The 25992-nt window shown below is 47.1% G+C and overlaps 2 protein-coding genes across 2 annotated transcripts; both read right to left on the bottom strand.

The window, feature by feature from the left end:
• Positions 1-6531: 6531 nt before the first annotated feature.
• p2ry4 (pyrimidinergic receptor P2Y4) lies at positions 6532-10048 on the bottom strand. Its single transcript, XM_037460497.2, has 2 exons — positions 9365-10048; positions 6532-8644 (listed from the first exon to the last, which is right to left on the bottom strand). The coding sequence occupies exon 2, from the start codon at positions 8592-8594 to the stop codon at positions 7500-7502; it is 1095 nt and encodes a 364-aa protein (XP_037316394.1). The 5' UTR covers positions 8595-8644; positions 9365-10048; the 3' UTR covers positions 6532-7499.
• Positions 10049-12238: 2190 nt separating this feature from the next.
• On the bottom strand, positions 12239-25376 carry inppl1b (inositol polyphosphate phosphatase-like 1b). Its single transcript, XM_037460492.2, has 26 exons — positions 25240-25376; positions 24181-24244; positions 22420-22558; positions 22197-22317; positions 21753-21893; positions 21582-21669; positions 21381-21458; positions 21112-21234; positions 20863-20977; positions 20682-20782; positions 20482-20584; positions 19677-19873; positions 18572-18689; positions 18314-18410; positions 18060-18198; positions 17839-17938; positions 17580-17668; positions 16693-16774; positions 16045-16305; positions 15872-15960; positions 15669-15756; positions 15045-15197; positions 14527-14608; positions 13374-14169; positions 13158-13273; positions 12239-12972 (listed from the first exon to the last, which is right to left on the bottom strand). The coding sequence occupies exons 1-26, from the start codon at positions 25374-25376 to the stop codon at positions 12879-12881; spliced, it is 3711 nt and encodes a 1236-aa protein (XP_037316389.2). The 3' UTR covers positions 12239-12878.
• Positions 25377-25992: the final 616 nt, after the last annotated feature.

Raw genomic sequence — 25992 nt, 5'->3', positions numbered from 1 at the left:
ACCACCGCCGCCACCCTCCTCTCTAGCCTCCGAAAGCCGTTGGTGGGAGGAGGAGGAGAAGGAGGAGGAGGAGGAGGGGGAAGCGGAGGAGGGAGCCCAGGGGGAGAGTGAGGACCGGTGGGGCCGAGGAGTGGACGGCGTTGGGTTAACAGCCTCCCCCTGTCCTCCTCGGCGGTGACGGTGCTGGACCCCGAGAACACAGAGAAAAGAGAGGAGAACGCCTACTCAGCAGATCAAAAGAACTTCACCAGAGACCAATGGGGCGAAAGTTGACCTGCACACTTTACCGTCCCTGGCCCGAGCCCCACGGGCTCATGGGAACTACAGCGTTTGGCCCTCATGGGAGGTCGAGAGCGGCGAGAGGGGGCTGAATCGGAGAGACACGGATGGACAGCATGCTGACTCGGGGGCACGGGCCGCCTTCCGCAGAAATAATGGTAAACCCAAAAGAAAACATGCAGCACTGCACGACACACACACACACACACACACGCACAGACAACAAGGTCTTTCATCAGCGTTAACAAAGACGCACAGGGGAAAAAAAAGACACAGAACATATTGTGTCAGACACTGACTGGCCGCCCGACTGAATGGTGCTCCTGCCGCTAATTAAGTGCTAATGGCAGTTCCCCCTGCAGAGAATACTAATTAATGTCCCTTTCTCCTGCGGGCTGAGCGCGTACTCCACCGCGGCCTAATGAGGAGAGGCAGGTACGTCTTCTCCCAGGCTGGGTTAATAAGCACCGGCACAGTGGGGTCTGAGAGGAGAGGGCCATACGGGGGGGGGGGGGCTGCTTCCTGTTCCCTAATCTCAACAGAACCCCCAGAACACTCACAATGAGCAGCCGAGGTAATGAAAGGATTTGTCCCATAAACTCAGAAAATGTGCCCGGCTTGTGTGTCTGCGCCCTAAAAAGTTTCGGGGTCTTTACTGAAGTAACACTTATGCGGAGGGGATTCTGGATTTAAGGAAATGCACGACAACAGGACGACCCGCACACCTGCAGAAAGAGAGATTTCAACTTCGGTCAAACAAAGATAGCTATGATATTTTATAGGGAAGTGTGTGGAAATCAGTATTTAACTATTCACTGTAAAAAAAAGTACATCGATTTTACGGTAAAAAACTGTTAAATTGCAACTGGGAATTTTACGGGTGCAAAAAAATATACCTTAATGTCTTATACAGTGTCACTGTATTTTTTACGGTAAACCTCTGGCAACCACAGCTGCCAGTAATTTACCGTATACTTCACAGATTTTTTTTACAGTGTTGATGAAAAAGTAGGAAATTACTTCGAAAACTATTCCTCTTCCTCTGTGTGTCTTCCTGCAGAATCAACACCTGGAAAACTGCTGATGTCTCTCAGAAAAACAACTTCTTATTCTATATTAGTTTGCAGCTCCCTGAGAAAAAGCCCCGCGGGAAAAATAAATAAATACATTACCTGTTTGGATACAGAAAGCCTGGGAATCAGATTCAAAGTGCTGAAGAATGAATGGATGTGCGAGTATGCGGGTGCGTGCACGGGCGTAAACATAGATTGAGGATGGTATTGGAATTACCTGAGTGAGATAATGGCGGTGCATTAGATTAACTTTCAGTGCTTAAATGCAACACATTTAGGCAATCTTGTCCCCCCCAAAAAAACATGTCAATGTCTGAAAGGCCTCCCTCTCGCTATCAGGAGCCTCTGGTCCCCCACGCTGATGCAGGCTGGCAAGGCGCTACCGTCGCCAGTCAAAACGCGGCGCCAGATCTAGTTATAAAATAATTGAATTTTCATATCAGAGGGGACCAGAGTCCCAGCAGACAATAGGACTGCTGAGTCCTCTCTGATATTGGCTCAGGCCCTTTGCCATGCGCATGAAATCAGTATGTTAATGTCCCGGGGTTTTCTTTTTTTTAAGGGCACTTGTGCTCTCGCAATGTACTACCGATGCGGTTTCAGAAAGAAAAAAAAATTGCAACTATTGATAAGTAGGCAGCCAGCAACCCCCCCTCGACCCCTCCTCCCACCCAACGTGCGCGACCCACCCCGCCTCCCCCACCCCCCCCCAACCCAAAGAGGCTGTAGATGTTCTCGCACCCCCCATCCTTCCCCCATTATTAAAATTGTAATTTATTTTTCTAAATCAGAATGACAGCTTGCTTTCTTTTCTCTGCAGCAGGCAGTGAATCACCGAGCTTTAATTACTTTCGTAACTTCACTGACCCTGTGAGCGTGCTGCTCTGCCAGAGAAAATGGGACCTCCAACAAAGCCCCCCCCCCCCCCCCCCCCCCGCACCCCCCCAACCGCAGCCGCCTCCGGTTCACTCCAAATGCGAGCGGAAAATTTATCAAACTAGGGACTTTATACGATTTTGTTAACATTTCACCTCCTATCTTGTTCACACCGCCGCTTGCGACAGTTCTGCTCTCTCTCCAATCTCCTGGCCCACCTCCCCCCACTAAACAAGCTTATTCCTACTCTCCCTCCCTCCCTCCCTCCTTCCGTCCTTCCTCCCTTCCTTCCTTCCTCGGGTGTGCTTGTGTTGACTCAACGAGGTCTCCTCGGGTCAAAGCGGGCCGGAGGTCACGCTATCATTGGTGAAGCCCCCCCCCTCACACACACACACACATCCAGGCCGTGGCCCGGGCAGCACGGGAGGCGAACGGATGAGCGCAACATTTGATCACTTCTCAGATCGTTCGGCCCGCGCACATCAAGGGTCAAGCTTCATGCCTTCAGAGTCCATCACGCGGCCCCTTTTTCCCAGCCCAAGGGGGGGGGGGGTCATCGCCACCGAGGCATCTCCCCGGTGATTAAAAGCATCTCGGGAAAAAACGTCACGTTGACCGTGGCACTGACTTTTAAAGCAGAACAGGGAGAAGATGCAGGCTGAAGATGGGGCCCTCCTTGGCTTTGTTGCCCGCATAGTTCACGCATGTTTTTCCTTGTTCTCCGACAGAGGCCCGCCGCCGCCCCGACTTATTAAAGAAGCTAATATGTTGTAATCCCCGCTATCGCTCTCACCTTCTCACTGGCACACCTCCGCTTGGGGCTGTGCCACGGTGTGAACCAGGGGTGCGCGGGCACGGGTCGGCCTTTTTCGCTGACTGCCTGATAATTGAATGAGCGATTATCCCTCCCATTAAAACACAATGATACAGAAAGCACCGCCATATGCGCGGAATATTAATGAGTGGCTGCGGCGGCCTAGATAAGAGAAGCGCCATGCAGTTGCTGTAATAGGGGTTAAAACAATTTGCCCCCCCCCCCCTTCCCCCTTCCCCCCTTCCCCATACACACCAGCTCCCATGCTTCCCCACTGAGCTAATCCTCCATCCTCTCACCAACTAAGCAGGCTGCCTCCAACCAGCCGCCCGCCCCCATCCCCCCCCCGTCTCCGTCCCCTCGTGGCCTGGACTTGTGCTCGGCGCTGACCTCACTGCTGCCACGGCCGACCCGCCATTGTGAGAGCGCGGGAGCGGGGTCACTGACATGCTAATGAGAGAAGCAGCGGCCGTTTAGCATTTATTTTATGAGACGTTTAATGCATGAGACGTTTAACGCATGAGGTCATTAATAAAGAAACTCACAACTGTTGTTAGTTGTTGTTGGGGTTTTTTTGGGGGGGGGGTGGATTTTCAAGCTTGTTTCACTGCTGAATCTGTCTTCATCTTGTTCCTGTCACAAGTGAAATGTTATTTCTATTACGGATCTTCAGGTTAAATAAATAAATACGAAAGAGCCCAGAGAGCCACAAAGGCCCATCCAGCATCACCTTCATCAAATTTCTCTAAAAGGTCGCAGAGTCAGGCAGGTGAAAGAGTTGGGCGGCACTTCTATACGAATCACCCTGCCAATCAATATCTAACATCTATTAGCATTGGAGAGCAATATTTCCCGTTTTATCCTTGCAATAATTGTGCTTAATGCTGTGAAGTACCTTATCATAGGGCTGACGGCAAAAGAAAGGCCGGTTACCATGGCGACTGTGAAAGCCATTGGTTTCCTTTTCAGCAGAATAATGAACTTCTCTCCTCCATGTGTCACTCTTCCACTCCACTCTCAGCCTCTTCGATTAAATTGGAGTCCACGTGTCCTTGAAATCCCTCGTCTCTGCCTTATAATTTGACAAACAACAGAGGGAGAAAAAAAACGCAGAAAAAATGTTCAAGGCTCAACAAATGCATCACTTTAGGACACGGCGTGGGTGTATCTCGCCGTCAATACAAGTGTATTTAAGTTCAGTTTACTGGCAGAAATATGTCCTCGCCATAAAAAGCAAATATTTCTATACATTTTATATTTAAATGATGGGATGTTTAACTTTTGCATAACTGATTGACATGTGAGATTATAATCATTCAGTTTTCCCCGTATTCATCCCTGCAGATCAAAAAAGGGGCTTAAATATTCAAAAATAGGTTTACGGTCGATCCTTCATTCATGATGCGTTTATTTGGGGGATTTTTAGTCGTATATCAAAAATTGTAAGCTGGTGGAAAGGGTTTAAAGGACTATTTAATAATGATGGATGCATTTGGGTTGCCTTCTCACCGACAGGTTTCCTTCTTCATATTTCGACATGCTAAAAAAATAAAAAATAATAATGATGAGGAAAAAACTCAGGCTGTGAGTCCGACCATTGAATGAACTCCACAGCGTCCTCACGGCCCGAGGTGATCACGGGTCTCCTGGTCGACTCAGCAAAGAAGAAAAAAAGAGTAACTAACTCAAATAAACCTGGAGAATAGATGCACTCAGATCTAAACAAGCATCAACTGTTTATGTATTCATTTTATTTTATCGAAACGTCTGCAAATGGTTGATAGATTTATCCTCTAAAAGGTAATTGACCCCGTTACGTATTCTTTTGTAATCTTTAATATGATCTCTAAATAGGGAGATTCATTCAGTTACTCTGTTAAATGATTGGATCGAAGTAATACGTTGTTTATCGTTTTTCAATACCTGTTTTTCTGGGGTAATGTTAGTCAAATATTGTTAGCATTAATCCTATTGCTTTGTAATAATTAAAGTTTCATCCGCGTGAGATATACCTCCATACTTATTTTGCCAATTTGATAGATCGGGGGGGGGGGGGGGGGGGGTCTACGGAGCACGGTGTTTTATCAGTTTATTTTCAAATCCTCGTGTTCACAACTCCAGTATCACCAGCATATATCCTGTCAGCATGACCTCATCATTTACTGTCTCCTGATCAATATTGGATTTAATGACCCTTCATTTTCCTCGGACACATAAACGTGACGGTTGAGACAAAAATGTCTAAATCAGAAAAATCTCTTAGGAGCGAAGAAAAACATCCACTGACTGTAGAAAATATACCTGATGGCATATATATATATATATATATGTATATATTTTTTTAAATTTTTATTTATATGTTTCTTTCTTCTTTCTTCTTTCTAAATCTGACCCGTGTCCTCCCTGTGCTCGCAGGTTTAACTGGCAAAGACACCTTCTTTGTGTCTCCAGGAAGACAGAAATGTCTGCATGTGATCTGACACAGAAACAGAACAAGTGACTTTACCAAAAGCCGGATTGATGGAGGCTGTGACACGTGTTTGTCTTCGTGTCAAACGCTTCACAAACCCCACGAGGACAGAGCGTGTCCTCTGAGCTCAGCATTCGTCATAACGACACGGGCATCACTTCGTGTTAGTGGCGGCATGGTCGCTACCTTCTTCTTCTTCTTCTGCCAGCCCAGTTATTTGTCTGTTAGAGGGCGTCGAGGGCTGAAAAGCCCACGCAGCACCTCGCGCGCACAAACATGTGATTTTTCTTCCTTTAAAAAAATAATAATTTACCTGCATGGAGTTTCCTTACTCGTTTACTTGAGACACCTCGACGAGTCGTTTGGCTCCATGACCTGCTGCTGAGTGCATCGCCATGTCAACGTGTCACCGCGGGGGGGCGCACGTTGCGCGCAGTGAAACTGAGGTCAAATGTTGCAAAGGGCGTGCAAGAGCTGACTTGTTGGCAAAAAGTTAATTTTCATTTCTCAACAGTTAGATCACATGTTGAGAGATGGGGGAAGGGGGGTGGTGAAGGGGCCGCTTGCAGGGCTGCTGGAGAACGTTAACGTGTATAAAGTCTCAGACCTGACCGTCAGTGCTGATTATCTGTTTGTGATGATCAGTATTGTCATGTACTATAGACAATGGGGTAGTATCGCCATTTAAACTATAATTAATGTAATCATAAGCATTTAGATCTTCACTTGGTACCACTGCATTGTACTGTTAATATTCTATTGGTTTCTATTAATGTAATGTAAACAGCTTTACGTGGTAGGGCCTGGAGTTTTAGCTGTGAATAAGAAATCATCATGTTCTTTCAATGGAGCAGCGCAAAAAAATAATAACTTCAAAATCAAGATTCAAAGGATTTTCCTCAGTTAACACGGCTCTTTCTGAACGGCCGAGCGGACTCTGGGGCTCGGTGACATAGTGGTTTCTCACTTACATTCATTGCATAATCAGCTGATGAAGCAGGACTGACAGTAAACACCAGTTACTCACGTATAACTTTATAATACATATACCAAAACTGTAATTACAAAAACATCTCCGTAGATATCGCTCTACCTTAATATAAAGATAACCGTGTGACACAAAGAGCTTTATCTGCCCCAGCATTGGAGCTCTGTAGCGTTTACAAAAACTTTCCGACAATGCTTTCCCATCCTGCAAAACCATCAAGGAGTTCCACCTAAATTCCAAGTATCAATCCCAAAGGTAAAAGGGCAAAAAGGAAAAAATCCCCTGACCCAACACCGAGGCGTGGGTGGTTAGAATATGACTCTCTCTCTCTCGTTGAGGATACCTCTTTTCTTCTTTCGTTGAACAAAAGACAGCTGGGAAAGTTGAGGGACAGCAGCAGCTGGGACCCGGAGCCGCGCTGGCTGTAGCCGCAGACATTGTTGATACAACTGGAAGGATTGTCTCATAATTGCCTCGTTTCCGACACAATAGCCAGGCGTTGCGTTATCTGTGGTTAGATATGAACTTGAATATTTGGATCGATGAGGGTGTGAGTGCTGAAAACGATCGGATGACCAAGTCTTTGATGGGTTACTTTATTGCGCCTGTGATCACCGGTGTCAAACTATTTCACGGAAGTGTCTCATTCTTTTCCTATAATTTGAAAGCGAAAACTAAACTATTGTTCTGCAATTGTAGGTACCATAGAACATAAGTATAGGTTGCTTAAGTACTTTCTGTTTGAACTTGACTTTGGAGCAATATCCCCTTTGTGGTAGAGTACTTTACGCTAGCTCTTCCGCTTTTATACCTCATCTTACAAATGCTGAGTTGCCAAAAAAGTGAGGGAAATGGTCAGGCAGGGGAGACAGTCGAAGGCATTTGAATACGGTAAAACGATTCTCTTCCTGTCCGCAACGAAAATAATCAACCCGATGCTTATGGACCAGACGCCTTAAATACGTGTCCATTACTTCTACTCTCCAATAGTTTTCCCCACTACCTCTTCAAATCTTCACTCGCATTAAGAGCCGGGTCCTCAAGTGCCAGCGGCATGTCGTGTTTGTTGCTCGGGCGCGTTGGTTCCCGGTCACGTTGCTGCCCGCTCGCCGCCTGTCTTTTGCCCGTCAGAGCGTACTTCAGTCTGGAGCGGTAGTGATCCCCGGCCAGGAAATAAAGGATCGGGTCGATGCAGCTGTTGATGCTCGCCAGCGGCCTGGTGATCTTGTACGTGAAGTTGACGACGTTGAGGAATTCGCAGTTGAGGTCCAACACCCGGGCGGCGTAGTAGAGCGTCCGCGTGACGTGAAATGGGACGAAGCTCAACGCGAACACCACCAGCACCACGACGATGAGCTTGATGGACTTCCGGTGGGAGGCGGTGCCCCGGGGGCCGTCGGGCAACCCCCGCCTGGGTTGGCACAGGGTCCGCGCCATCAAGCAGTAGCACGCCACGATGACCAGGAACGGGACTCCGAACAGGAGCACCATGACGACAGAGCTGTAGTCCACATACTCCTCGAAGGCCTCCTGGCTGGTTGTGTCGTGGCACAGGGTGTCATTCCCCCTCCTGGAGGTGGTGACGAAGATGAGGTTGGGCACCAGGCACACGCTCACCACGGCCCACACCGTGCCGCTCACCAGGTGCGCGTGGCGGGACTTGACGGTGGTCAGCGTCTTGATCGGGTGGCAGATGCCCAGATAGCGGTGCACGCTGATGCAGGTGAGGAAGAGGATGCTGCAGTAGAGGTTGGCGTAGAAGAGGAAGCGCACTATTTTGCAAGCGGCCAATCCGAAAGGCCAGTTACTGCGATTGGCGTAGTAGTAGATGAGGGTGGGGAGGGAGAGCACGTACAGGAAGTCGGACAGGGCGAGATGGAACATGAACACCGTGCTGGGGTTCCACGGACGCATCTTCAGGAACAGCCACAGAGCCGTAGCGTTGAGCACCAGGCCGACCACGAACACCAGACTGTAGGACACGGGCAGCAGGATGTATTTGAACTCCTCGTCAAAGCGACAGCTAGAGTTGAAGATGGTGACGAACGGCGCCGATTGGTTTTGCTCCGCGGGGCTGCTGACGACCGTCTCCATGGTGATGCTACTTCTCGCTGAAGAACTTTTAAGCCGGCACGCAACCGAACCTTTGAAGAAGGAAGAGGACTTTCAGATTATTCAGATTAAGATATTGCATACAGACTTACTATTAGGTTGACTGAGTGAGTGAATTGACAGAAACGAATTGGAAATGACACAACAGTTAATTATCAGTTTACTGCTTTTCTGTGTTTTACAACAATAAAAACTGAATTTCGTTGGCTTTTGGACTGTTGCTTGAAAACTCTTTTAATTCTAGTACAAATAATGATTTAAAGGTGAATCCAGAGTAACACATGGTTTTAACGGTGGTGGCATGAGTCCGGATCCTTAAGTAAAGTTAAGTAAAACTACTCCCACTGTGTAAACATGTGTATTTCTTTGTCCTGACGCACAGTATTATCAGCAATTAATACCCAAAAGTCCCAAAAGGTAGAATTAAAAGTGTGGAAGCTACATTAATACTGCATACATATTGTGGGGCATTATTATTATAGATAAAGGTATGTTGTAGGTACTATTTTAACGAGTATTGTATTTGAGTAACTATGCACTAGATAGCTTTAAAATAAACGCATTGCAGTCAAAAGTGGGCTGAACTTGATCTCTGAAGTAACCCGACCCCATGTGAGTATAGGAGCTATTATGACCTGACAAAGTGCACATTACTCTTTCTGTTCAAAAGCCACAATACCCCCCACCACTGTTAGTTCTTACACGTGTTAAACAGACACGAACGCAGTCATCGTGACACTTGGATTACTTACCCCCCCACCCCCAAACCCCAGAAACCACCGCGTCGATCAGCGGTTCCTGGTCGCTTCGTCGGCGGGAAGTCGCGTTAACTTGTTCAGCAGGGATCCATCCAACCGCCCCCTTCCTCGCTGGAGCCGCTGGAGCTGAAAGTGAGGGTTTTTTGTATCGTTTTACCCCGAGCAGGTCGCGTCGTTGGGAGTCGGCACTGAGTGCAGGAGACACGGAGCGCTCACGGGACACCGGAGCACTGAAATGGGAAGTCTCTCTGCTGAGTAGACGAGAAAATGCCGCCCCATAAAGAGTCCTCAGCGTGTAGAGCTGTAAGAGACACACTGAGGACGGGGTGTGTTTTACTGTATATTATCATATTCATGTTAAGTAATCTATTCATGTCTTCCTCCACTCTGCTCTTTATTTAATATCTAATACACTCGACACATATTTTAAACTTAAATATTATTCTTGTTTTTAGCACTTACATACAGTTTACTGTACATGTTTGTGTATTTGTGTCTATTTATGTTTATTGTTTGCACCATCCCGTCCGGTATTACGTGTCACGTTGCCCCTGACAACCGTCCACTAACACCTTTTGGAGGACGATAAAAACTTACACTAAAGCTACATGAACTCCATGTTTAGTGGAGATGAGCCAGCAGTTTTTCTGCACTTTGGGGCAAAGAAACACCAGCTTTTTGTGGATGGAGACCATTTATTGCTACAACCTCCAAAAAACTCACCCACAGAATACAGGGAATGGTAAAGTGACCAAATGCACTTTTTGGATCTTTGCAACACAAACAAGCCAGCATTAACGCATCCAGACACAAAGGCCACCCTATAGAAGGGGCCACGTGCTTTTGGTTTCAGTATCTTTGACATATAGTCAAACTAAAGGGGGGGGCAGGGTTCAAACTAACAACCTTCTGATTAGTGGAACACAACTGTGTCCTCAAGCCAAAGCCCTCCCAGTGACTTACTCCAAAGACAAGTTCCAACTCCACCCATCAGAGACCAAAGGCAGAAGAAATGGGAAGAACTTTGTTAATGGTGTGGTGGGGGGGGCGGGGGATGGGGGTTTAAACTCATCGCCATGACAACACTCAATAGCACCCAATGCTGAAATGTTATGGAAGTTAATGTTTGCACAGCTGTACAGTTTTCCTTAGAGCTGCCATAAAAGGAACAGGTTCATCTCTTTAGTAATCTTTGTCATTTGAGGCTTTGAGGCGGTGTGTAGAATTATAAGGTCTGATCATAAACAAATAAAAAGGGGGTAGGATAAGCAACACGGTACCAGATAGACTTCAAACTGAGACGAGCGGATCACTTAATGAGTTACTAAAAGCTCAAGTGCGATGGACGCACAGCCGCAAACAAGATTTTATCCCAACCACCAGACTATGTGCGTGTGGATTGGTCAGCTTGGTGCGAGTGTCTGTGTAGTGTTTGGGTTTCTGTGGAAATGGATGTCTGGAATGTGAGTGGGTCACTGACAAAGCCTGTTATTCACAGGAAACCAGTTTTTTCTTCTTTCTTTTTTTTTTTACAGTGAAAACAAAAGAAATGTGCTCAGGGGTCATCTGGCGTCTTAGTTTGAGTCTTAAACTTCATTCTAGAATGATATTTTTCAGAGATGAAAATCCATTTCAGTCACCCAGTTCGAAATACTGCAAATAAATAAAAAAGCATGTCTGAACCTTCCTCGTGGGTCACAGGCTCAGTCACCATCATGTCCTCCCCTTTACCAATATAATAACATAATAGACATCTATTTAAGAGAAAATCTTAGATTGCCACTTTAAAATCAGATTATGAACAGATGAACTTTCTCTTAATGAAGTCATCCTCCATCTCTAAAGTGTGTTCTAATGATTAGTTCTTCACTCGGATGTTTGACCTTGTGCAGAACGATACGTGAGCAGAGTTTTACGTGAGGATGAATTATAATGTGAAGTCTCAACTATGGTTGCTAGGTCCATTGTGCAGTTTGTGAAAAGGAAGAATTCCTTTTTTCAGTAAAGTCAGGGAGGTTGCAAATTAAACTCTTGAAAAGAAGGATGCAATTTCACGGATTCAGCTTTTTCAAGGGAAGAGGATGGGGAATGTTCAGACTTTTGACAAAGGTTATTTAGATTTTTGTTCCAATTATTACATGAATACAACTATTTTTCATATCTGGAGAGGATGTTTGGACTTCAATATGTCAGTATAATTCAATAATCATGCACTAAAACGTGCTGCTGCAAAATCACAGACCAACTATGTCAAACCCCAGTTTCCCTAAACCTCAGTTTTAAGAGAAAAATCAATACTTTCCCACATTTGCCAAAATTCCCAGCAAGCCTACGGATGATGACATCATCACAGTCAGTATGTGAGCCTGCTGTCAGAGGACAGAAGGACGTGTTTGGTCATGCCTTAATGAGTAACTACTGAATGCTACAAGCAACAGCAGAGGAATATTTGGTTACTTCAGGACCTGTCGGCGTTTTAACCGAGTCGGTCATGTACAAATAAAACTAATGCAATCCCATTCATTTAAGTTGTTTAACACCCCGAAACACAATATTCTCTCCGACAATAAGCTGAATATCTTGCTGCAACTTGATGAAAACGATTTAACTTGACTAAACCCAGCTAGTAACAGTGTGTTGATGATTCTATGAGTGTCATCATTTAGCTGCGGATGTGCAAAGTATCGTAGCAAATAATTGCCCCATGCGTTACATCTGTTGCATTTCTCCTTTTCCCCTCCAGATGCGCTACCTTGTTAGACCATCAAGTAAGGCGACACCTCTGCCAATGATCTAGACTTGAAGTGATTTATTTTTTTCCCCAGCAATAAGACACCATTAAATAACACTGATTGCTTTGTGACAGTCGAGGCTTTATGCACTTTACTTAAAATAAATGGATTCATGTAACATGCACAGTGGACAGTGGTACTGATTAAGTGACATGATAGCAACATTATGGGACAGTAAACATAACCAGATATAGCAAGTCCTTCTATACCAACTTTACAGACGCTGTTCCAGTAGATGTATGCAGCTATGGATTTTATGCTCCACAGGTTTAATAGGAGGCTTTTACAAGCTCAGATCCAGGCTCAATAATCGCAGAGTAATGGAAAGCACACAGTCGAAGGGATGAAGGTGAACCATGAACACTAACCTTGAGTGCACGCTGGAAATTAAATGACTGTATTTTCATAGCCATTTAAAAAGCATTAAAGCTAAATCAATGAGCCCTTGTGTCAATAACTTCAGATACAAATTAAGTTTCCACATCCACATCCCCCACCGCTTTCATTATCCGCCCGAGATGGATGGATGAATAAAGCACGCTGTGCCGACAGGTACTTCCTGCGCTCCGTTGACGCAGACAAACCGGCCAAGCGGCATTGATTGGGCGGATGAAAAGACGGCGGCGCTGTGGTCAGGTGCAGCTGCTGTGCGATTGACACCCACTCCGTCCGTCCTGCCTTTCGGACCTCGGGAGCACGACTCCTCTCCTCGTGGGTCAGTTCCAGTTCCTGGGCAGGTTCTCGAGGATCCTGCGTCGGTGCGAAGGGTTTGTCACTCCTGCGGCGCGTAGATCCTGCTCAGTGATGCCGCTGCAGAGGAGCGATGGTGATCACCATTAATGTGAATAGTCTGCACGGTTCATGGCGTCATGCGCAGTCTGTAAATCAATATTTGACCTCAAACAGAAGCTACTATATTTGTGTCGGTCTGAAATCCAGCAACTAGGGCCTGACCAAGTGCTGCTTGTGGAGCCTGTTATTCAAAATCGTTTTACCTGAAGTAATCCACGTCATCCCATCCATTCAGGCTGAGTCCTAGGGTGTATTCCTGAAGACCCAGAGCACCGAGAAGCTCCCGCACAGTCTCTGGCGCACCTTGGAGCACCGACACCTGCGTTGAAATGAAGCAGAAAGGTTTTCTTTACAACTCGAGAACCAGCAGTTGCGCCTTTTTTTTTTTTTTTTTTTCAAAGAACGGTGCGGCGTCCTACCTCTTTCTCCCAGCCGTAGTCTCCACCTCCGTGCACGGCGGGGCCCTTTCTGTAACTGGGCCCGTGGTCGGGTACGCACGGCCCTCTCTGCGCGGGAGGAAAGAAGTCAACTTCGCTGAGGGACTTTGCCATTTGCAAAGCAGTGAGGGAGTTGTCCCCCGGGGGCTGCTGGTCCCCCATCCAGGGGACAGGGGCCTGAGAGTGTGCCGATTGGGCGGGGACGTAGGGGACAGCCGGCGGCACCTTGGGTGCCCACACAGGTTTGGTCCTTTCTGGGAGAAGCTGCTGCTGCTGATGATGATTCCTTCGGTCTTGTTCCCTGATGATTGCCGTGTGATTCATATACAAGTTTCTCAAGTTCTTTTCGGGGAGTACGGGGTCATCAACTATTTTTTTTCCTTGGTACTTGTCTCTGGTGTGTGAGGTCTGTTCCTGGTAAAGAGACATGGCGTCACTTGCGGTCGGGTGGACGGGGGACGGGTTTTTAGCCGGGAAAAGCTGATAAGAGGAGCTGGCGTGTGGTGAGTTGAGGTCGTTGGCCGCGGCGTACTGGGGCAGGACGACTGGAATCTCAATTTCTGTAAAGTCCGATCTGCGACAAGGTCCGCCGTCGGATTCCTTGCGCCCTGAGATTTTCGGGAGCGGCAGGGCCTCGTTCCCAGACCAGATCACCAGAGAGTCCCGACGCTGAAGGGGAGCCTCCTCCACCCTGCGGGGCACCGACACGCCTTCAAAGATGAAGTAGGCTGGATTGGTGTAGCTGCTCGGGGTTGGTTTGGGAGGAGCTGCCAGAGTCCTGCAAGGAACACTGTTAAATTACTAAATGTGTCCTCAATTCTCACTCACATCCTTTGTTAGCATTGCGAGCATTCGGATCAATAGTGGCACTGTGCTAAAACACACACGGTCTGCATTGATCCGGGAAAGTGGCTTCAGTTGCTCAGTAGCACTGAGAAGCACAAATAGTAGTATCATTTTGATCATTTCCACTGAATCACAGTTAACTAGCGTTTGGGGAAACGAGTTTTGAGTTATTTTCTTTCTTCAAAACAACAGTACGAGGTGGAGAAGGAATCTTCTTTGAGCGTCGTATTTGTAAAACACCAAAATAAAATATTGCTCCTGTAAGAGAGACATGGCGGACGCTTATCACCTGTTTACTGGGACTCTTGTAGACGCAGGAGACATTTGTCCCCTTTCGGGACCTTTGCCATCCTTCTCAAAATAGAACCACTCTGAAAAAGTGAAATCACAGAAAATCAACTGGTTTCACAATGAGAAAAACTTCCTCAAAATTCTCCATGGTGTCTGCAGACCGAAGGCCATGCCATTTTGCAATCAAACAGCAGAGTGTGTGTGTGTCTGTGTGTTGTTTTTGTCGTAGTGCCTGACCTGACAACATAACACTCATCCGTCCTGTCTCTGTGTCACAGGATGCATCTGGTCAGGGCCAGTCAATCGGGAGCCAAAAGAGGAAGCGGCCGATAGATACTAGCAAGTGTAAAGCCAAGACAAAGATCATTGAGGAACCAAATAGAGGAAACGATGCGAGACCCGCGAGAGAGTCAAAGAATCCAGTCACAGTGGGGATGAAAGTTTAGCAGGAAGTAACGAAAGTGCAAGCAAGGCCGAGGGGGGCGAGAGAGGACCGGTTCCCCCGGGCGGACCCACCGTAGGTCTTCTCTCGAGTTCCTCGTCTGTCCTTGGGCACGTGGACCCGGACTCGTCCCCTCATGGAGCCCATCTCCTCGCCTCTGTGACTCAAAAAGGTCTCAAACTGCTCCGAGGCACCGGTGAGTGAGCGCAGAGCCACGCAGCATTCCCCTGCACGAAAAGCGGAGTCACTACACAAGGTCAGTCTATCGCTACAGATCAGCATTGTGTCCTTAGAGTTGGACACAAGCTACTTCTACTCGATTCAAAGTCAACTGCATTTATTTAAAGAAAAACATTTACACTTGAAAACCTCAAAATAAAGTAAACCATTCCCTTTATTGTGAAAGATTTATTTCTTTTGCATGAAAATGACCAAATAAAAAGCGTAGCATATTATTGTAAGATACATTATTGTAAGTAAAAGTGTTTATGAATGTGTCATAGATTTTAGTGCAAATTGTTGGAGCCGAAAGCTGCAAACCCTACTGAGAAATGATTAAACTACTAGTATTAGCATATAGCATTTTTTAATGAAAAGAATATAAATCATTTCATATTTTTGGATGAACTTGCACTTCAAAGACACTCTTCAGCAAAACCACGAGGGACGTTATCAATGGAGAAGATAATGTGACCAACCGTAGGACTCAAACCCGTCACATGACTTGACAGACAACAGCAGGTGCTGATCCTGAAGATACTCCATGTCAGACACGATTGGAAAAAGCTATGACAGACATAAGCAAATCACAACAACTTACTTTAGAGTTTGACTTAAAAAAAGACGGAAGAAGAAAAAACTAACAATATTGTCAGTTGTTTCCAAATGAGTCTCATTTAACCTTTGGCAGTTGTTTGAAGGACCAGCCCAGTTTGGGAAATCCGGGAACATCACATCTCTGGGAGTCATTCTCACTCGAGCGCTGTGTCTCTGCAAAGAAAGACGCGAATGAATCTTTGTCATCTCCCCCCCAGCCATAGCGGCTTCGAGTAGAACATCGTGTCGACAGCGTACCCTCAAGGCAAGACGAATGGAAGTCGATGAAGAACTTTGCTTTGCTCGCCGTCTTCACGATGGCCTCGATGCCCTCGAGCTCTATCCAGGCCTTCTCCACGCTCGCGTGTGTGTCGGCGCCAGACGAATGCACGGCGAGGCTGTTCACCCGGTGACGGGACGCCGCCGCGTCCGCCGCGCAGCTGAACCGGGACGTCACTCCCAGTTGGAACGTGGCAAAAACGGCCGAGTGGTCGCTGGTGAAGATGTCGTCCGTGCAACCTGAGCAGAGACAAATCCACGGTATCACGCAGCAGCAACAACACTCAACGTCCACAGGGGCCCGTCAGCAACGTTTCACCAGATGTGAGGAACAGACGTGGGAGACGGGAAAGTGGCTTCGCTGCTGTCCGGTGTTTGTTACTTTAGGACCAAAAGCTGGTGCAGAGGGAGAGGAAATGACTCTTATTCTTCATGGACCACAGACCATGATGCAGGGATCGACCGTTTTGTGGGCTGCGCTCCTTTTGCAGTGGTAAGAAAAAAAACGGAAAAAAAACGAACGCGGCATTCCAAACCTTTGCCGACGTCGCACTAGCGCTGGTTTACGCCTTACTTGACCCTTCGCTTACCATCTCAAAGCTCCTTTTCAAAACCTCCAGATCTTACCGTAAGCAGTGCACAAGACGTGTGTCTCTGGGTAGGACTTCCACAGAATCCGATCACACCACGACGGAACATTAACTCGCACCTGCAAAAAGAGATCCAGCCATAAATCAACGCTGTTGTGCCACAAGTCAAATTACCAGATAAAAAGAAACTGTTTGCAGTGACAGTGTTAAGCTCCTATTTGGATCTGAGATGGCAGCTGCTGTCAGCTCCCTTCGCCTTGGGAGCCCTTAAAAGTTACTTATACTATTACTTAAAAATGTCTGAAGAAGGGAGCAAACTGTATATTTAGGGGGCTTCTAAGGCTTCTTCTCCTTTGTAGTTGTGCTGCACTGGTTCAGTACGTATTACATATTTAGGAGGACATTATCACACAACTGAATTCAGGAAACATTCAACTTCATATAAACAACACAGAGTAGAGACATGGAAAAGCTGTCAGAGGCTGTAATAACTGACACATTTGGCCCCTGAAGGAAATCTCATAGTCTACAATTATAACAAACGTGCTGTTTATAAATTACTGCTTTTACTATTAATGTTTGATTTGCACTGCAAATATTTTCTCGTGCCTCCATTTTCATTATTAGATACAGTTCATCTTCGTCTTAGGTTACTAACCCATAGCATATATTTAATTATAGTTTTATTATAGTTTTATCTTATTCGATATAAACGATTCCTGATTCTTTATTATATATATATATATATATATATATATATATATATATATATATATATATGTATAGATTTTGTTGTCTAAAGCCACAAATCTTAATGCTGAAACATGAATAAAAAGTTGTTTGGCATCTACTCAGAAAGAGCAGATGTTTTGTGGTCTACATCAACATGTTTTTTGCCCTTTTGCTAGACGAGAAGTGACTCACTCCCGAAGTCTTGTACTTCTGCCACAGGTAGCAGTCTCTGGAGCCCCGCTCGTACCGATATGTGGGTGGAAATGCAATCTTCTCTTCCTCTTAACCCCGATGAACAAGACAAAAAAGAAAGAGTACAGGGTGAAGGAGGGAGACGAGCGAAACGGTTTCCATCTGCACATTTACCAATTTATGGTTTATTATTGTAAAATGCTTTCAAAGGGCTCGTACTACATTTCCCTGACAATGAAGCTCACAATAAAGAACTCACTGAAATTGAGGAAGGCCTTCCTCTTGCGTCTCTCTCTGGTCAGCTGGTCGGCACGCAGGAGCTCCTCGAACTCTCTCTTGGAGACGTGTTTCAGGATGTCCTGACAGAAGCGATGACATCAATAACGACATTAACGACCGGCTATTTGCTCAACTGCCTTCAGCGGTCCCCGAAAGCCGAAAAAACACAGCCGGCGGGAACACGAGGCTCGGCCCCCCCACCTGGACGTCCAGGTCGAGCCGGTAGTTGAGGTCTCCGCACCACAGCAGGTGGGTGAAGCGCAGGCTGATGTCGAAGGCACCGAGCTGCTTGTCGCCCAGAGAGAGAAGTCTGAGGACGTCCACAAAGTTCTGGTTCCTCCTGGACGCGGCGTGCGGTACGAGAGACGGTTACGGATCATTGTGACACTCCACAGAGGTGAGGCGGGAGGACGCGTGCGTGCGTTGTGTTACACATATTCAGACAGCTGATGTACCTCAGGACTTTTTCGCTTCCAGACGTCAGGTGGCAGTTAACAAACCCAAAGGACGTGCCGTTGAAGAGGAGGGAGACGCCGACGGCTCCCTTGTTTCCTGCAATAACGGAGAGACTCAACCTCAAACCTCCAGGTTAATGAACACAAACCGAGTTACATTAATCACGCGCTGTTGTTTCAGGCTTTCAGCCAATGTTTTCACATCATTTTCTGGATTTTCTCTGTGCGTTTTTGGGGTGATCTCACGGGGAAGCCTACCCAATGTGTTTCCCAAGCCGGTCTTCACACTGGCTGTGTGCACATGGCTGACGCGGCCCTCGTGCTCCGGCTTCACAAACACGGCCAGCCTCATATTCCACAGAGACTGTACTGCCACCTACAGGACAAGGCTCCGCATTACAACAACCGATAGGACAACAAATGCCCTGCGGTCAAAGAACACAATATTGCTCTCGATTTGATTCAGATCTTTGTAAAAACATTAAAATTATAATTTATTTATTCATGAATGTATATTCCCACAAGAACAACGATGACAAATTATTATACACTGTCATAATCCTTCCCTGTGATCTGCTAAAACAATTTAATTTAAAGTCGATGTTAAATGATGATCGATATACTGGAGGTATGCAGTCCACCAAATGTAACATTTAAGGGTTTTATTTGGATGAACAATTTCTTTGAAGAAGCACTAAGTTACATGAGGTTAAATTACGAGCATTAAAATGGCAAGATTGACCCAACAATCACAGATTTAAAACTGGATGCTTCATTAAGTTAAATATATTTATAAGCGGCTAGCCGTCCATCAAATTAACAAATAGTGTTATGATGATAACGTTTCACCCTTTTTAGTTTGATGTAAAACCTCAATGTAACCTAATGTAAAGGAATTGTTCATTTGCTATACTGCAAATCAATTTTGACAGATTTTGGTGAACACATTTATTATGCAGAATCTAAAATGAATTACTAGATTAGTAACATTATTTGAATGTCACCAAAGTTGTAAATTAGCAATAATTGTTCAAGTGGTGTAAATCGTATATCCTTCATCATTTTAGAGTTGAAGAACTCACGACAGTTGAGAAAACTTTACGATAATCTACTGCATCTGATTTCACACACCTGCAGCAAAAGCTTTTCTACACATGTAGTAGTTCTCCTGTAAACTTTGACACATATAATCAGTGGAATTCCCCTATTAACTATTAACAATAATATTTCTTCTGTGAAAATATGGTAGCTTACTGGTTAATTCTTTGGAACATGGTAAATTTACTTGTATTAATTCATGGACAAGAATTAACACAAGTAAAAAAAGAAAAGAAAGAAGAGTTTGAGAGACAGAGATAATTACTTGTTTGTAGTCCATGTGCGTGTGGCTGCGAAGGTTCGCTTTGATGTGTTCCGTCCACTCTCTCTCCCCCTGAGGGTTTTCCTGCGTCCCGAAGGCGTAGATGTCGTGCGGCAGCGAGGCGGTCGAGTCATCCGGCGTGTGCCCCAAACCGCAGCAGGCGACCCACGACTGCAGGCTGCGGGGAGGAGGGGAACCACCTGTGCACACCAAACCACAGAATAAATAGAAACCCCAAAAAGGTGACCCTTCACAGCAAAATCCTAAGAGTTCATTTTCCAGTGTTGAGCAAAGGCGTTGAAGCGCAGAGATAAAATCACACTGCAAGAAGATTCGACTCTTACAGAGTCATCTTCCAGTGTCAAGATCAGATTCCTTTGCAAAGATTCCTTGTAATATGGTGCAAGGATTGGTGAGGGTGCGCCAGGAACCACAGGGTTGTTGGTTCGAACCCTGGCTTACCCATGTTCCATGTCAAAGTGTCCCTGAGCAATACACCTAAATCCAAATTGCTCCCTGGGCTAGAATGTAAACTCCATGCAACATAAGTTGCTTGTGATAAAAGAATCAGCTAAATGATGTTGTATTCAACACTGAGCAGATTTATTTTGACACTTATTCCGAGTTAAATTGTTAACACTTTGAAAGTTGAGTGTTGATTTAACACTGACAAGATTGGGACAATATAAACACCAGCTTAGAGTTAAAATTTAATCTCACAGAGTCAGTTTAACCCCCGTGAAATTTGCTGTGTTCCAATTCCTGCTCAGTGGAGGAAAGAGAGCGCCGTCGCACTCTTGGTCGTTACCCATGTTCCAGGTGCCAACAAACACGGAGATCACGTCCGGTTCCCTCAGCTGCGAGTGCCTGCTTCTCATCAGCTGGAGGAGTCGGCAGAACGCGTCGCGCTTCTGGAAAACGAGAAACGAGAGCCACTCGGTGAACGATTGGAAAAGAAAACAGTGGATTCCAGTTTGTTTTTTTAAAAAGGCCCGTTTCTTTCCTCACCCGCGCACTCTCGAACGTCATTTCCCGGGGCGCCGCATGGCGGCTGTCGACCACCATGCGCAACTTTACCGGACTGCTCTGGAAGATGCCGATCTGAAGGACTTTAAACAATAACAATAAGCACATGTCACCAGGCACACTGTACATCACACGGGAACAATGCGATGCGCTCTTTTCTTACTTCGGTCATGCGAGACCCTCTCTATACCGAAGGAACCAGCCTTCTTGTCGAAGAGCAGCGCGCCCGCCTCCACGTCCACGGAAACAGTCTGCCTGCCGTACCTCACCACCTTCACCTGGACGCAGCGACAAAACAGACCGTCTGCACACTCACATCATGACACATCAGCCGCTAGATGCGTCTTGTTGCATGAAATATTTGATGAAAAAAAAAAAAAGATGACATTTAACTTATGCAACCCTGATTTACCTGGAAGGAGTGAACTGGCAACTGTCCAGCATGGTTCTTGACAGGTGCTGGTTCGGGAGGGGGTGGGTTAGGCTGCACTGCCAGATTGTGACTGGTCACCGCGTCTTGTAATGCTTGTAATACCTTTGCAGGGTCAGAGGATTTGCAGTGTTACGGTTGTTTGTGTTTGGACACCGTTCAAACTAACAAATTGGAAGGCTTTCTTTAGACGGAGACATGTTTAATATTCCAAGAAATCACGCCACAGTAGAAAAACCGCATAAACACACCTTTTTCTCCAGTGAAGAAAGGAGGCTGACCAGAGCTGAGACCTTACACAGCAGAGTGTCTATATCCATCTCAGGGCCCTTGTTCCAAAAATACACCACATAAAGCGTTATGAGTCGACGTAGATGGCCCCCCCCTCTATCTGAGAGGGTCACCGTGTGATAAAATGACAGTCGGCTGTGTTGCAATGCTATGCACTGGACCTGTTTCTTGGCATGCGTCAAAGAGCAGCTCGGAGGGTCGAACACCTTGGCCAGGGTCTCCAGGCTCGAGAGGGTCACGTCGATTTCACTGTATCAGATCAACACAAAACCTTCGATAAAGAACCTGCTTGTGTTTGCGTACTTCATAAGCGTACGATAAGTTATGCTGACCTGTTTAACCCTTGGCACGCAGTACCCAGAGTGCGATTGAGGTGGGACAGAGTCGTGGCCCCTTTGTGCACGTTCTCAATGTCAAGAGGCAGCTCACTCGAGAGGTAGTCATTGAGTAGATCGATCACGTCCCCCGCAGCGCTGTCGACAGCATAAAACAGGGAGCGTTCATTTCAGGTTTTAGAGACCTCTGTTCAATCTGCCATCAAAAGCCACATGGCCATCAGTGCCGTTGTACTGGATGCAGCGTGGGAAGAGTGTTTCACATGATGTTTCCTGTATGCTTGATTGCCAGCACGTGCACATTTAGGTGACTGCATGAATCAACCCGAGTCACAAACCAATAAACAGGCAACCACGGTCACGGGCAAGAAGCAGCTCTTTGGTTTTAAGCTAAAAAGAGCACGTGTGCAGGGTTTGGCCTCGAAGCCGCACAAGTCACACCTGGATGTGTGCCGCTCCCGCAGCTTATCCAGAAACAAGGCGTGAGGGGTGGCTTTTGCAGGTGGTCCTGTGGAAGGCACAGCGTGGACCGAGGAGGGACCCGCAGGCTGCTTCTCGTCTTCTGTGCGCGCAGAAAACAGGAAATCAAACGTTAATAATCAACTATAGTCACACGTGGGAATCTTTTACACGATATGGAGAGATGATCGGACGGCAGCCTCACCTGAGCTCTCCTCCCCGGGGTCTGCGTCCCGCGGGACGGGGTAGAGCAGAGGAGCGACCAGGCCCTTGTGGGGATGCTGGTACCCCAACACCAGATCCTCCAGGGTCCGGAAACAGTTCACCTGCGCCCCCTGCGTCGTCTGTGAGACACACACGTCCCATGCACGCAACGCACTGATGTCACATGACACGTTTGTGAATACACTCGCTGCAGTTTGAATCTATTAAGTTTCAAATATTTTTTTTATATAAGCCTGCTTTGTGCAATACAGATTTGTAAGTGAAAACAAGAGACATAACAGCTAAAAAGGTATGAAGTTGTCAGACTAAATGCCTCGCTCTACAGTATTTTTTATTTAATAAAGTTTTATTAAAGCTTCACTTTCGAGGAGATGAAATTAAGAATTGACATGAGAAAAATGCAATTAAAGAAACCCGGGGGGGGGGGGGGGGGGGGGGGGCTGTGATGCAACATTTTGAGGTAAAAAACAAAACAAATTCAAGTGTAAAAGCTGCCCAATTCTAGCTTGCATTCTAAGTGTGGTTATTAGCAGATGTTTCCACACACAAAATCTCGCTTGGGAGAACAAAACAGAAGTATTTATTTGCATGACTGAAAAAAGCCACAGATGACTCGCTGTGATAAAAATCGGCGCTCTAGAAAGCTGCTGGTCCTTCACCGGAACGGAGAGATGACGTCGCTGGAAGCTACTTTGCGGCTGCAGCACCGGTTGCCCGTAATGTTTCAACGTGGTTAAGCATTCCCTTTCATACTAAAATAAAAAAAATAAAAACTTTCCGACAAATCACCTGCAGAGCTGCACTTCAGTGTCACTGAAAGCAGTGCAGGCGAAATCTAAGATTGAATAAACACACATGCTGCATGCGGCCAGGTGCTGCGTGCATGCACATTATCAACGCTGCGTGCACAGAGTCCACAGAGTTCACGTTAGACCACAGGACCAAGCGAGCTCTTTTCCTGTGCCCTCATTTATAGACGTTTTCCTTCTGTGGTCAAAGGAAACCATATTTTGGGCTTCAAGCTGCACGTCGGTTTTGCCAGGAACTCTTCAAATAGTATTTCGCAGACCGCAAGAATCTCTTGAAAACCAATTAAAAAGAAATGACAAGGAATAAGAGACAGTGAGAGAGCAGAAATAAACTGGGCCTGGAAATATCGGCAAAAAGGGAAGCCTTGCAACAGAAAATACGTACTGGTGGGAGTGGAAACACAGTTTACGGCCTTCCCTTGAAAACACGGGACTTTTCAGAGTCAGAGGGTTAAAAAAAAACAACCTGCCAAACAATTATAAATAAACACAAAAAAAAATTATGCAGATGATTTGCGGCTCAGGCCCTGAAAGTGTTTCCCCTCGCTGCATCCCACCCACTGTACGCTTTCTGACTTTTGTGTGCGTTTTTAGCTTCGGCTAATTGCAGACTAAATGGCAAGCTGCTCAGAGTCTCAAAAACACACTCATGAAAATGACTCTCCACCCAAACAACCCCCCTATTAACCACAACAAGAGGTCAGTGACGCGGTGTGTAGGTAGGAGCAGCTTGTCCGCAGAGAGGAGACACAAACATGTTCCTGTTCTCCCCACAACAGACAATAACAAACATTGTATCCTGCCCCCAGCTCCATCCGACCCACTGTGTGTGTGTGCGTGTGTGTGTGTGTGCAGTTTGTGCACAGACACCTATTGTGTCTCTCCTTCCTCGCTGTCCTTCCTCGCCCCGGCTGGAGGACGCGGCGTCTCACCTGGACCGCTAGATGGCCGTCCGCGTCGGGAAGAATGCGGTAGGTGTGAACATGGCGCTGGAACCTTCGGAAACCAGGAATACAAAGACACGCTTCAGAGCGGACACGGACATTGACATGGGGAAAGTGCACTCAAATGTGGACGTGTAACTGTGGTTAGAGGCACTTTCTCAACGAGGCGCCACGGTGATTTTTCAGACCGCTGTTCGAAGTTGTGCGAGAGAAACTCCATTCTTTAACCAGTCAGCTGCCGCGCGTTACCTGAACAGAGGGGGAAACTATGGCAGCAGAATGGCCCAATCCAATGTGCGGAGATGTTTTAACAAACTAAAAGAGGGAATGACATGTGGAGAAAAGAACGAAGGAGGGAGAGGGGGGGGGGGGGCTGTTCAGCGCTGTTCAACGCTGTTCAGCGTTCAGGAATGTCTCTGGCTCGGGCGGATGAGCAGTCAGCGTGGTGCGGTCGCTGGAGCTCCCGCCCTCTTTCGGGGGCCCCGCGGAAAAAAAAAGGGGGGGGGGGGGTCCCGGGGACAGAGGCTGTTCGGACAGCACGGGGAGACTAGTTTGGAGAGGATGTTTATTGTGAGTCGGCACTTAAAGTTGGTCTTTGCTGGCAGATGATGGATATGGCGGGATGGTGGGTGGTGGTGGTGGTGGTGGGGGGGGGGGGGGGGGGAGCTGCTGAAACGGTTTACAAACGGGGACATTCTTCAGAAATGTTCTGACTATCAATAGTTTCCAACCCTGTTTGCCAAAGTACAAAAAGTCTAAGGAGCTGAATATGGCTTTACATAAAGTCAACCGGTCTCGTTGGGCAGCTTTCACTACTTCGGGACGTCCTGAGTGAATCATTCATTGAGTATTTCCAACCAGGCGGAGCACATCAATCCGGACTCACAAAGATGACTTCTGGTAAGTGAGGGCCGTCCCATTTCCCTGGCTTTTAGGTTCAGATCCACGCCTGAAAATTCATTCACAGACCACGATTGCAGGGCATTTATGTGTGATGGTGACCTCTGACCATGGTGTGTGTGTGTGTGTGTGTGTGTGTGTACTCACAGCAGGCACAACGCGTAGGCTCCCGGCACAGACTCGCTGTCTCTCACCAGGTAGCTGCCGTCCCTCCCTGCCCGCGCCAGCAGGTCCTCTGCGTGCACGCGGCTGATGTCACGATGATACCACGCCGCCGTAGCCATGGCGATCGACGTCGCGAGATATGTCCAGAAAAAACAATCCACATGAGGTGATGAACTTGACCCCGGGTTTATGCCAGCGGAGGGCCGTCCATGGTTTCGAGCTTGTTGCGAGGTCTACTGCTGGCGTTTAGAACCTTCCCATCATCCCTTTCTTCACGACCAAAGCTTCAAGCAGCCTGCACATGACCTCGTGTGTACCAGCTAGCACGTCCTTGTCAGTCCCCTCGGGGTCGCACATCCCGTGGCAGTGGAGGAATAAAAGCATGCAGCCGATGGGGAGGTTGGTCCACGCAGACGACAGCCCGCTTCCTCAGACCAAAGCTCCAGCGCAGCCTTCTGATAGGCCCACGTGCGCAGAGGGACCCGCGTTCAGCCCGCGGCGGAAAAAAGTCGCCGCGCCCGGGTGGGTGTGTTGCTCCAACAAACACAGGCCATGACAGCGGCGCGGCGGAGGCCAGGCGTGCGGGGGGTGAGGGGGGAGGAGAGAGAGAGAGGCGCTGCACGGTTTGAAGCGGAGCTGCCAGGGGGTGGGCGTTGCGGCTGCCTTTTAAAGCTTAACCACAAACACAAGCCCCGGTCTCGTCCCAGAGCATGCAAACAACAGGGAAAAGGAGAA

This window comes from Pungitius pungitius, chromosome 2 (genome assembly GCF_949316345.1).
Source record: "Pungitius pungitius chromosome 2, fPunPun2.1, whole genome shotgun sequence".
NCBI classification, from domain to species: domain Eukaryota; kingdom Metazoa; phylum Chordata; class Actinopteri; order Perciformes; family Gasterosteidae; genus Pungitius; species Pungitius pungitius.
This window is presented reverse-complemented; position numbering and strand designations above follow the sequence as displayed.